Here is a 13778-nt window from a genome sequence, read left to right on the forward strand (position 1 = left end):
ACCTGACTCGGGGGTCCTCTGGAAGACGGAGACGCTCCACTTCCCTTGTTTTTCTCTCTGAGAGATCCTGACAGAAAACTCATACATGCTGTCAGCAGACAGGTTGTCTATCATCATTCTCCTCTGGTTGTTGTCCTTGTACTCCCAGCGTGCTGACTCACCCTTTTCCCTGTATCTAATTGTGTAGGATCTGGGTTAAGAGAGACGAGAGGTGGTTTTACTCCAGAGGAAAAGGTCAGAGTGACATCATACTTATAGTCTTTCTTTCTCTTGAACAGATTCCTACCTGGGTTCATCAGGGTCGACCTTCCCCATTTCAACAGCAGGGTCAACCCAGGAGATGAGGACTGATTGAGGAGACATGACCCTGACACTGATGTCCCGGGCCTCATACACCGGTGGCTCTGGACAACACACAAAGACACACACACAAAGACGTAGAGACAACAATGTCTAGCTCCAAACCTCAAAGATCTGGCTGGCATGACTTTATAACTAACTGTGTTTATTGATGAGCTATTATGAGACAGAAGCCCTAAGCGGTCATGCATTCACATTTTATTTCATTTGTTTTCTCAAGATAACATGTTAGTTTTATTTGTTTTCCCGAGATAACGACAGAAATCATTTGAGACCTCAAGATAATGAATCAAAGGTGATAGGCCTGAGAGCTCTGTCACGTGACGTCATCCCGTGTTGACCTGATGGATGTTAAGCAATGATAAATATACAGTACTCCTGCTTCTCTGATGGTAGGGACGACATCTCCTATGTGCTGCTCGACCACGGTCTGGCAGCCGAGCAGGAAAGGCTAACTCTGGAAAACAAAGTCTTGTTGTCTTGAGATCTTGAGAAAACAAATGATATTAACTTGTTATCATAAGAAAACAGAGGAAATAAAATGTATGAATGCATGACCGCTTAGGGCTTCTGTAGTTTACAATGCAAAGAAAGACAGAGTTAAGTGATTCTCCATAAACCTGCAGGTACCTGGTGTGGTTGTTTTGGTTGCAACTGCTCTGTTGGACGGTGAGCTCTGCCCCGTGGATTTCTGTGCCTGCAGTGACACCACATGAACGGACTCAGATGCTATGAATAGAAAGGGATACCAGGCACGGCCAGGGTTTACACTATGGACACTAAAGATAGTACAAACAAAATTTAGCTAATTGTCATTTAAAAAAAATGTCTTTTCAGCATCATATTGAACCAGAATTTTAATTGTTGGCCTTTTAATCTGGTGGTTAAGAGTGTAAAATGTGGGTCCTCTTACTTAGTTTTTGTGCGCGTCGGTTTCTCTGGTCAGACTGAGGCTTGGTGTGGTGTTGGCGTCTCCTTTCCAGTAGTGGTGTCCCTGCCAAAACTCTCTCAGGCTGCCTGGGACCTGATGAGGACTGAGGCGCTCTCCTATGTGTCCTGGTGTTAGACACGCCCAATGGACGAGCTGTTCTGTCCACCCTGGTGGCCCGCTGTACAGACGGCTGATTTCTGGCAACAATTTGCGGAGGCCTGACTGGACCTGTTGGTGGATGATAAGAGTCAAGAGTTCACCGGAGTTCATTTTACCTCCGTGACCCTCCATAGTTCATTCATAATCTGTGCTCCGTGATGAATTTGCCTTTGGGGCTTTGTTGAGAGTAATTGCCAAGGAACATCATTGAACAAAATTGCTCCACTCCAAACACATCCTCTCAGTGATAAACACATAATTACACGACACTTTAAGGCAACAGTGACAGTAAACATACCCAGTTGTCACAAAAGGGACAAGCACCACATCCGATATCATCTGGTCCAACTTCTGGTGTTCTGCTTCCTGCTTTAATCCCACCCTATCTTGGACAACGACTCAGACATTGACTCAGACAGCCAGACAATCCCCCTCATCTTGGCTGCAGTGTTGAGCGATAGCGTTGGCTATATAACAAAAAAACTCCTCAGTTCCCTCCCACTCTTTCTTCTGTCTTCTTTCTTTTCTCTATCCCTCGTTTCTCGTAATCACTTTCAGATGAGAAAAGATCTACGCTGTTTCCCATCAGGACAGCTACATGCACAGCTGGGTGAGTACTGAAAAGTCAGCTGGTCCGCTGTGATGTAGGGTTTCCCCGTCCAACAAACAGGTAGGGTAGGCCAACTCTGAATTGTCTTCCAAGAAAGGCCATCACACCCCCCAAAAAAACTTCCTTTAGCTATGACTTTTAGTTTTACAGATAGGCTTCCACCATGACATTGTACATGTGGTGAAAAACAAGATGAGGCAAAAAGGAGTTTAAATGCACACCAGAAAAGCTCCCAAGAAGAAAGAGGAAGTTTGTGTCAGCAAGTATTGGAGACTTGGAGCTCTCCATTCGTGTCTTTGAGTCTCTCTGTCTCTATCCTTCCTCGTGTCCTGCCAGCACAGCTGAGTAAACCTCTGTATCAAGACAATTGGCTGTTTAGTAATGAAACAACGCTCTCGCTCCAATGTTGCGTTCCCTCTCAACTTTTCCTGTTTCTCTCCAAGTTTCTGCTGCACCTGTACGAGTTTATTGGGTAATCTGTTCTATATGTTCCTCTTGTCTTTTGGCCAACGTTAAATTAAACCGTCTGTAGCTGTTTCTATGTCTGTTGCTTGTTTTAATCTCATTTGCTATAAATCACACATTTACTGTCGACAGCTGCTCCGGTTGTTTGCTTGTTAGCACGCTGTGTGAAATCTGCTATACATGCATGCTTGTTTCTGCAACATTCAAACGCTCAAATGTGACACTGATTTCAAATGGCAATATATTCACACTGTGTCTGCTTCAGTATCTGTCAAAGTTACTGTACGGTACCACTGTGAAAACAGTCTGTCACAGTCTGCTCTGAATTACACACAACAATAACATATTGATGGTGAATATGATACAGTCTGTTATGTTTTTAGTGCGATTTTTCAGACATTTTTGACATCTAGTGAGGCAGCACTTTCAAGAATAACACTAATATGAGCCAATCCTCTGTCTCATACCCACTGTACCTGTTTGATCTCCTCATACTTTGCTGATTTTTAAAAAAACAAAAAACATTTGGTTTTAATCAGCCTACTTCTTCTTTTTCTTATTTTCTTCTTCCTCTTTTCTCTCTCTCTCTCTCTCTCTCTGGAAAACTGTCACAGTGCATACTTTGGCCTGGGTCACCACACCACGGACCACTAAACCATTGACTCCACAATGCTCTCACTGCCAGATCCTTTCTGTCTTTTCCTGGAAGCTCGATGGTCCGAGGTGCTATGAGGCTGGCCTCCAGACAGACACACATACCACTGCTAGAGCGGGAGACCCACCTCAGTGTTCAGACTAATGCTGAAGAATGTCACTGTTGTGTTCTCACTCCCTCCTTTTAAGAACGCTTTTATCCACCGTCTCCGACATTTCACCACCTCCAAAAGCAAATCTAAACTTTGCAACCCTAAATTGGTAAGTTTGGGTCTCACGGTGGAGTAAATTGCTTAGTTTAGCCACGGTTTAATTTATACAAACAATTCCCAGTTGTTGAGTTTTCCTGGAGGCAGAGATAATCAATTTTAGCCTCCACTACAGAGACAAAGTTAGCTGACTGACAAAAAAGAAAAGAAAAGGGAAAGACACAAGCCCAGTCACAATATGAAACTACAACACCAATGCCAATGCTTTTATTCATTCACTGAACTTGACAACTTGTCAGTTGGCAGTTGGGAGTGTATAATATCATACTGCTGCTGCATATGAATATGCAATATATTTATTTTTTTGGCCTTTTATGATAGTACAGCTAAAGATAGACAGGAGGCAGAGAGAGGGGGAATGACACGCAGTAAAGGGCCATCCGATGCGGGATTAGAACCGGACAGAGGCCTCTACACACGGGGCGGCCGCTTAACCCACTACGCTACCGACCGCCCCATGAATATGCAATATTAAAATGTCTTCTCTGTTATGTTGTTCTTCTAAGCTTTTTCAATTTGCAACAAGTTTTCTAGCTTTACAATTCTTTTTAAATGCTATTGTTTGGATTTTGTTCACTATAATTAATCGTCAAAATTGTTGTATGTTGTTGTTCATTGTTCATATCCAAAAAACTCTCAGGTAGCTAGATAAGCTAATCATTTTAGCCTGAACTAAAAACAAAAAAAAGTTAACTGACAAACACAAATGGCAAAATATGTTCAACAGTGCAATGTCTCCATTTATTCTTTGTCTTCATTTATTCATTATCTTACAATGCCATCCGCTATTATTGTTCAAATAAATTGTTGTTTGTTAACTATGGGCTAATTTGGTTACCTAAAAGATAACTTGAGTTATCAGTTACTAATGTTTAGCATTTTTGCTTGGCTAATGGACATTGGGCTAATTGGTAGAATTGTATTGTATTGTTGTTGTGTATCTTTTATTTATAAAAAAAAACAACAACAGAGGAAGATATAATAGTCAAAATATGAATATAAAACATGAATGCCATGCATGTTTTTGTTGTTGTCATTCGATTAGCTTACCAAGCTATTACCTACTGATTTGTAATGAACCGTAATGTTACGTTACTATACTGCTAACGTAACATTACGGTTGTTAGCACATGACATGTGGTGTCTACTTTTGCCTCTTCCTTTTTAATGGGCTTAACACTAGGATTACGTTGCCAGAAACACAGTGGCTTCTTTGGCTCCATTCACTGAGGTTAAGCTCAACAAATATGATTAGCTGTGTCTCCAGAGCAGCTCTGCCTCAAACAAATAAAACGGAAACTCCAGAGCAGCGTGGTGGTTCGGTGGTTAGCACTGTCGCCTCATAGGAAGAAGGTCCTGGGTTCAATTGCTGGTCCTGATCCTTTCAGAATGGAATGTGAATGGGTTTTCTCCATGCTCCCTGCCACAGCACGAAGACATGCCAAGTCAAGTGGTTTATAGAGACTAAATTGTCCCCAGGGCACAGTTTAAACACAAAAGTGCACGTGTCTATTTTTGTTTGCCCTGCGGTAGACTAGTGAGTGTTTACATGACATATGTTTGGATGTCCAAATGGCGCATGACTCTGCACAGAAATAAATACATAATGAAAATGTAATTTACTAGTCTGGTCTAAGTCTGGTCTTGTCCGATCAGTTAAAAACTGTTGACTGTAACAGTCATTTGCTGCACGAAGAGGGACTGAAAGACTGGTCAAGAGGTCCAGCTCTGTCCTGGACTGCCCCCTAGACAGAGGAAGAGGGGGAGTTAGCAGAGGCCCTAATCGGCATCTTCAACAACAGACATGCTGGTCCCACCATGAAGGAGCACTACCACAGGTCCTTTATTACAACAGACTCTTTAACACCAGCATGACTTCATGACTTTATCCTATAGATTAATTATTAAAGGTCCAGTGTGTAAGATTCAGTTGCATCTCCTCACATCACCCATTCATTACAGTCTGTCTTAATTGATCTTATCTAAATTTATCTTATGTTATTCAATTTACAATTTAGTTCAGAAAAGCCTGGAATATGCCCATCACCAAGTGTCAAATCTGTGGCTCAGGAGGTAGAGTGGGTCGTCCACTAATGAGATGATCGGCGGTTCGAGCCCCATTAATCCCCCAGCTCTGCCTGTGTCCTTGGGCAAGATACTGAACCCCAAATTGCTCCCTGTAAGTTGCTTTGGATAAAAGCGTCAGCCAAATGTGAAACACATTTGAAAGTCTGAAAAACAGCAAATGTGAACCCTGTTAATTAATTATTCATTGTTTAAAATTGTTGGCGGTTAACTATGTATCACGTCACCGATCAATTAATTGATTGTGTGCTCATAAATACATCCCCAGGCTACACTTTCATCACTCACTTCTCAAATTTCCTTTAATTTTACAGTCTGCTGAAAGCAGTGGCAGGCAAATATGTGATAATTAATGTGGTGTAGTGTTTAAAGGCAACAAAAACTCCATGTTAAATCTGGATCACCTGCAAGAAAAATATCTTACTAAATAAATGGGAACCTATGAGTCAGAGACAAGTGAATGTTTTCCCCAACATTGATCCCGTAGAGACAGAACAACTGAGGGAAGGGAAAAGTAGCCCAGAGACATAGCACTGTGTGAATCATCCTCGCATTAGATTTGGCGATTCTTTTTATATCCATGTTGACAGCAGATCATTTCTGAAAATCGCTTTTAATGGGTTTAACCAGATACTTTTACACGCTCTTAACTGAGACATACCACTCTCATGCGCTGTTGGTAAAGATACCATGAGATCAGGTTTACCTGCTGATGAGTTGCTGACAGGTGCACCGCCCAACACTGCAAAGCCATCCAGGTTAACCCATTCTGGGTCTACAAAAGAATGACGACACAGGATATCAGCAAATTATGTACATTTTAAAAGAAACTTCTACCTTTCTACTAGATGACATGACATGTTCAAGAGGACATTTTTACATGAGTATCATTTAAGTTTTTCCCGGCAACCTCTGTTGTTTACATGAGTATCATTTAAGTTTTTCCCGGCAACCTCTGTTGACACTGTGATTCCTCAAACATCCACGTTAAAATGTAGAACTTCACAGCAGAAATAAACATGTTTACAGCCTGGTACAAAAAACTGTTTTGGTCTCTATAGCAAATTTATAGAACACACCTGTTCAAATTATATTAAGCTTAAAATTATGCATAATTAACAGCATGGCCGCTGATTGACAGGTAGGTGGCGTTACAGATGGCTTGTTTGAGGACCCAGGCATCATTCAGCCCACTTGAGGTCCACCAATGATCCACGTCTTTGCCGAATTTTAGATTAGCAGCAGGACTACCAACATGGTAGCGACCAGAGTCACAGATTCTGAGCTTCAAAACGGCTCTTCAGAAACCTGTGGGTGACGTTGCGGTTACGCTGACCATTCTTTATACTGTCAATAGTTTTCTTCTGATCAGTGAGAAATGTGGGTGTCTTCTCTCAGTCTCCCCCTTCTCCTTTACTCTCCATCTCCCTGTGAATAAGTCCTTCCTCCATCTTTGTTGTTTTAACAGCAGCTGGCCAGACACATTAATGATGTGGAAGCAAACAGCATGGTGTTATTTATGACAAGTGATGCTCCTCTCATGCTGCTGGGGGAACAACACATGATCTGCAAGGAATTTTCTGGAAAGTCAACGCTGAGACACTGCTTGGTTGCCAGAGATTTATGGCGTACTGCACCGGAGCACAAGGCCGACGCCACAACGCACACGAGTGGACACACACACACATAAAAACTGTCTATAGATACATGTTTGACACAGCATACAAGACAATGCATGACTTCAACACATGGCACCGCCCTATCCTCCACCACAATCACCACAAAACACACACATGTTGCACACACACACACACACACACACACACACAACAAGTGACCACAACACAGGAGACTGGGTTATAGGAGCTGGGCTGGGTTTGGATGTGGAAAAGAAGGGTTGGCTGCAGACTTTGAGCCGCTGATGAAGTATGACTGTAAGAAGCCAAGGACAGAGGAAAATGGAATAATGACAAAAGCAGGCTAGACTGTGTCAACACAGCACACTGTATGTGTATAGAAACATAAAGACCTGTCTTATGTTTTACAAGGCTGGATAAGGAATGACCAAAAAAGATGTTAAAAACCTAAAAATAATCTAAAACCTAAAATAACTGCTTAGCCTGGATGATGATCGCGGCTCACGCACACCACCACCGACTCTCCCAGTGCTCTCTGGCTTTCTTTCTGGCAAACTTGGATGTCAGTACATCCAGTGATGAACTAATCCACTGGTAAAAATCAATCATACACGAACTCACATATGAGGGCTTACACCTCACCTCCTGGCGTCTCTGCTTTGTACACAGCTTTGCTCATCCCCCTCCTCATTCTTGGCACTTGAGCCTTGAGAAAGTGCAGAACTGCAGGATCTGAAAGCTCGCTCCATGGTTTAAGCCAAACTTCTTGCACTCCGTACATTTATTTTCCTTTGAATTACTTTTTTTAAATATCCAGCTCCCTCAGAAATAAACTCATTAACTCCAACATCACTCAATCCCATCAGAAACTCATCTGAACGTCTCACATCCTCGTCTCTTTCTAAACTTTCTCTCTGTTTCTGCCTTACCTACATCCTCCAGTAGATGAGAGCGACTGTCCTTTCCCACTTTAGGGAAGCGGTGAGACTTTGGGGGTTTGCTGGAGCTGATGACGCGGTCCACAGGTCTTCCATCCAGATGGATAGAAGGCTCCCAGCTCTCCCTCAGGCCCTTGTCCACAGCTGTCTGTTTCCCATTGTTTGACCGCAGGGGCTTCTCTGCTGCAAAACAAATGACGTCAAGATAAATTGTGTCTTTAGTTTATTTTAATAAACTTCTTCATATTATTGCAAAGGCCTGTTGCCTCTACACATTGTGGCAGTATGTCGGCCTACTACACTACATTTACTCTGTATGTATTACACTTGGCATTTAAAGCAACTCTGATTCTTAAATGTAAGATGGCTCTGAAAATTACAAACTATTGATTGATGGTTAAAGAAATAGGAGGATATGCTTGGATGCTAAAGGCTGAGGACAAGAAGTAATCTTAAGTCTCCCTCTTGGCTAGATTTGTTCAAAACAAAACAAAGAAAATAGTAACCACCACTTTGTTTTGGATAGCAACTAGCAACTCTTTGCTCTTTTTTTGGTTTGCTAGATTAATGCAAAGTAGGGCGGACAGCACAATTATCCAACAAGCCAAAATTACACCCAGATAATAAAGTAAAGTGTTGAGTGTGCATCTATCACAACAAGAAATTGTGGATTCAGTTTGCATGGAAGAAAAAAACATCTCAGAGGAGATTAATAATCAAATATAATAATGGCCTCTTGTCTGAGAGCTTGCATGGATGCTGACACCTCAGCTGACTGAATGTAAAAAGTTAGACACAAGAAAATATTTGAATTAATTTGCAGTATTCTAGTAAAATGTTGACCATGTTTATCAAATGGCTCTTTGAGGGAGCGCTCGCCTGGAAGAAGCAGTTAATAACAATGTTATTAACTAATAACATACATGAATATTTAATCTTAGGTAAATCAGCAATACCAAAAATACCACAAAGTATGGCAGATTATAATGTCAGTGCTGTACACCAGCATGAATATGATGAATGAGCCAATGATACTGAAGCATGTATGAAAAAGATGATTGAAGACAAATCCAATTTTACAGCTCAGCCTAAACTAACAAGTTCAGTTATGGTGAACATGTTAGCAACAAGCAGCAAGCTCCATGGCTGTCAAGTAAAGTGCCAAAAACTACATTTCCCGCGAACAGCCACTTGAGGCTCAGTTTTCAGTCTCCACCGGCTCCTGAAGGAAATATCTGTCACTTGTGAAATGTTGTGTTACTTTGACCAGCTGTTGGCCAACTTGTGCTCTTGTGTGCTTTTGTCTGCTGCACAGGTAGAGTATTTTTGGCTTATCGGAGCTTTTTTTTGTTGTTGCTGAAAGCAGCTGCCTGCTGTGGATGGAAAAAATGAGAACAGACAAAAATAATAAAGTTGTGGGCCGTATAAAAACCAAAACAATAAACTAAAAGATGCTAAAACGCTCCAAAAACCTGCAGAATTCTGGAGAATGTGGCGATAATTGCCTGTGTCATTTCATCCATTTTTCCATAGCAGCTTCAAATCTCAAACCGAATCCTAAGTATATAAGTATAGTCAAAAATGTTTATAAGCATGCTGGTCATTCGTCACTGTCACACATAATTGTCAGTATTGTCTGTCCATCTCATAAACAGCTGCTTCTTATGACTGCCTGGGCTCCTCAAACGTTTACAGCAGCAGTTTCAGTTTAGCATAATCGCAAAATCACTTCATCACTTTGAAATCTCGTTGTCTGCAGGTGTGCGCCCAGCTGCATCCCACCGCTCTCACTTCTTCACATTTAGAAATAACTGTCACTCGTGTTACAGTTCACAGATGGTCACAGCTCTTCAGAGGCCTACAGTGGTGTCTCTGCTTAAGTTTTAATACGTGCTGAGATGTTTCTGCGAACTCTCGATAGCACCGCTCTGGTGGCTGAGCTGTCAGATATGGACTTGCATCACATTATGCATGCGTGTATGGAGGAGTGTGAGGGTGTTTTCCCATATAACAAAACACAATCTCTCCTTATTATTTTCTTATTAATGGGCTGCAGCGGATTCAGTTTTATCAGCTGTTCGTGGCAGAATCCATTGACACAAATCTGGACACACTTCAATCACTTCCACGCTGTTTTCAATAAAGTCATGTATTACGTAGGAGAGGATCTGTTCCTCTGTCCAGACATCATCCTGTGATTTGGCTTCTCGGGGAATTTATGATCCAAGGGCACACCAGATATTTCTGATTAACTCAAGACTCCTTCGAGCACAGCAGATGCATGATTACCATCCAAGAATAAACAGTTTGGGAAGCAACAAGAGCAAGTTGTAACATCATAATCTGACTGAAGGAGGCTTGGTTTCAGGGCGTTGTCACGGGAGACCGGAGCAATAATATAACATTTTCTATGCTGTGTTTGTGAATGTGAAATGGAAAGACAAGCTGACAGTCAGAGTGTGATTGAGTTAGACAGTGGAAAGTATTAAGTATGTGAAGAATGAGGGCAGGGTTGATAAAGAAAATGTTAATGTCTGTGTGTGTGTTAGATGGATACAGATTCACAGACGGACACACATGTATGTGCATGTGTAGTTTGGTACTAGAAGCATATGCAGGTAAGCCCTGAGGTCAGAGGACTCTTGTAAAACTGTTCTAGAAAATACTTGCAGTCATGCACATGCAATGTGCTCTACTTTTACAAGAGCACCTTCTCACCTGGCCACAAAATCACACACAGACCTCTGACCCCCCCGCTCAGGACCACCACCAGTGTGTGTGTGTGTGGAAGGAGGTATGTGTGGCCTGGCCTAACAAGGTAAACGAGGCTCATCAGTCTGTCCATTCTGTAATATTGAAGTCATATCCATCTGTAGGTGTTTAGATAATAAAATAATTTGCTGTCAAGGCAACAACAACACTGACGGAGGTATCTTTTGTCTCCAGTAACTGAAATAACTGGCGGCAAGTGATGACGTAGAAGTTTCCACTTTCCTATTTTGGAGATTTTTTTAATCATTGTGGAACAACAAACATTTGACAGACATAAAACCTCAAATATGTCTGTGCAGTGTTTATCTACCAGGCCTTCTTCTCATTCTCATTTTATTTGTGTACCTTAACTTACTTGTATTGTAAGTGGCTGTTAGATGGAGCTTGGTCAGTTTGTGTTTTCAGATTTGGGATTTGAATCACACTTTAACCACCCGTGGAACTGATTTACTGGTTCACCAATACATAATTATCGCTCACCACTGCTGAGTCATGCAGATGGTTTTGGTTTAATTTGCCCAAATATGCCCAAATAAGTCTCTCTGAAACTTCTGATGCCCCCCAAATAAAATAAAATTTAGTTAAATTTAATCTGTGGTGCTCATAGGATTGAAAACATTCACAGCACAACAATATGTTTTCCAAAAACAATGTTCCTCCATCGGTGGGTCGAGCCTTAACTTTTAAAAGAATGGACTAAAGAGAAATATGCTTATTCACTTTCTTCTCAACAGTTAAATGAGAAAATTGACACAATTTCTATATGATTTCTATACTATTCCCTGCTGTCCAAATTAAACATATGGAGCTTGGATACATTTAAAAACAGATCTGAGCTCCCTCTATGAACATCGATTCATCCAGATGGGGGTTGGTGTCAGACGTTGCCAGGGGCTACCAAATTCTTGGTCAGCTTTTCTAACCTCTGATCTTCAGTAAACTCTCTCCAGTAATCAATTTTGTCATAAAGCCAACACATCAAACTGAGACCATGTCTGTAGATGGTTGTTGCCCTCTGACTTCAGTCAGTCACAGCAGTACATCAATCAACAGACTGTCAGACTGGAGGCAGTCTTTTTTATTGATGCAGGTTAAGCCTCATTTAGCAGGTGAACTGACTAAGAATGCGTTTTTATTTAAAGTGACAACCACACGTGGGTAATTGTTTAGCTTGGGCACGCACACATGTATGACATGTATGTCATATGACATCTGCACATAGAAGCGTGCCAGTACAAACAGCACGAAAACATATTTTGCATTTCAGCGTTGGTGGTCACAAGTTCACTTCTTGATTTCAAATATCTCCTCACGAAGATGAAGACTGACATCTTACACTGTTTATGCTATATCTTCCTGCAACACACTTAGTATGCTGACATCTACTGTGCTGTGACAGGTGTGTTCACGGCCCAGGTGGTACTTGTTTAAACAACTGGAGCAGCACCTACAGATGACATCATGACATGAGACATACCATTGCTGGCAGGTTTGACAGGCAGGTGAGTGGGGTGCGGTGGCGTGGGCTCGGTCAAGCCATATCAGGTGATCAAACATACCTGGGATTGTGGAAAATATTAGAAATATTGGCTCTATGTTGCCTCTGCCTCTCTGTTACTCGTTTGCCAAAGTCAAAAAAAAGATATGAAATTCCTGATTATGGATGTTTTCTGTGCTTTTTTTTTCTTCTGTGAATTCCAGCACGTTAAGTGGAGCGTAGAAATTAAATTCCACTGGCCTGCAAGGACATGAATCCTTCTAACTCTGTCCCATTTACGCTTTATACTCTGCGCTTTCCAAGAGTTGATGGACTGTCACTGCATGGAAGAAAGTGATATTATTTATTGTCCAAATACACATTGTGTCTGTTCTCTCTACTCAGACTGCTCCCTCCTAAGGTGTCTGGATATTCCCACGAGCCCAATTTCATCCACTGCTGTGAAGAATTTAAGACTGACAAGCTGATGACATGTGAGTGGAGGGAGCTAATGAGTAACACTCTCGTTGTCTCCCTTAACAACTACTGTCAAAATGCCAGAGAGGAAGGCATTGAACTCCAAACTTCTACAGTGAAGCAGCTCAGTGGCCCGCTGCAAGGAACTGTGGTTGTATTAAATACCTCCAGCATGTGAATGTATATTAGTGAATGAATGTGAAGTACCAAAAAAAAAAGTGCACTGAAAATACTTCCTTAAAAGATGGAAAAGAAAACGACTCAAAGGAAAAGATCACAACAAATAGCAGCTGCCTATATTCAGAGAAAGCAATGACCTCATGCACTAAGTGCTTACAGTTGAGGAGGTATAGAGACTTACAGATCAACTGACAGTATAAGTGGACTGAGTACATTGAAGAAAAGGAGAGAGGAAAAGAGAAAAAAAGGAAAGAAAGAAAGAAAGAAAGGCTGGCTGTAATGTGGCCTTTAAACTCAGCCAAAAAAGGTTCGCTTACTGCCTTCCAAACCTCCTCTGGCTTTATGGCACTTATGATATTTTGGATATTTTCACTGTCTGGAGAATGTGGGCTTCTTTCCCTGAAATTGATTTCACAAACAGTACTTAAGAAACTTCATAAACATGTGTGCGTCTGTCTCTGCGCCTGCCAAAAACATCCTTTTCATAAAGTAAATTCACAAATTACATTTTCTTGTGGATGAAAAAAAAAAAAGCATTTTAAATCACTTTTAATCACATTTTCTATCAGGAGCCGTTCACTCATCCCTGTCTAACTGCTGCTGGTTGACGTGACAATCAAAGCATCCAGCAAAAGCGACTCTGTGACACAAACCACTTTGCATTCTTGCATGAAACTGAATTTTAAAGGCATCTCATTTATCGCCACCAACAGTCTGATTGGTCAACTATTTGGCATGATACACCTCAAAAGAAAAGCACAACA

The 13778-nt window shown here is 41.5% G+C and overlaps 1 protein-coding gene across 1 annotated transcript in view; it reads right to left on the bottom strand.

Moving 5' to 3' along the window:
- fndc1 (fibronectin type III domain containing 1) overlaps positions 1–13778 on the bottom strand; it is a 37243-nt gene that overhangs the window by 22607 nt on the left and 858 nt on the right. The window contains exons 2-7 of the mRNA XM_027284284.1: positions 8100–8291; positions 6240–6308; positions 1274–1519; positions 991–1089; positions 287–404; positions 3–190 (exon numbers count right to left, since the gene is read on the bottom strand). Of these exons, the coding sequence (XP_027140085.1) occupies positions 3–190; positions 287–404; positions 991–1089; positions 1274–1519; positions 6240–6308; positions 8100–8291 (912 nt within the window). The remainder of the gene's footprint in view (positions 1–2; positions 191–286; positions 405–990; positions 1090–1273; positions 1520–6239; positions 6309–8099; positions 8292–13778) is intronic.

Source organism: Larimichthys crocea, chromosome XI (assembly GCF_000972845.2).
Source record: "Larimichthys crocea isolate SSNF chromosome XI, L_crocea_2.0, whole genome shotgun sequence".
Lineage (NCBI taxonomy): Eukaryota > Metazoa > Chordata > Actinopteri > Sciaenidae > Larimichthys > Larimichthys crocea.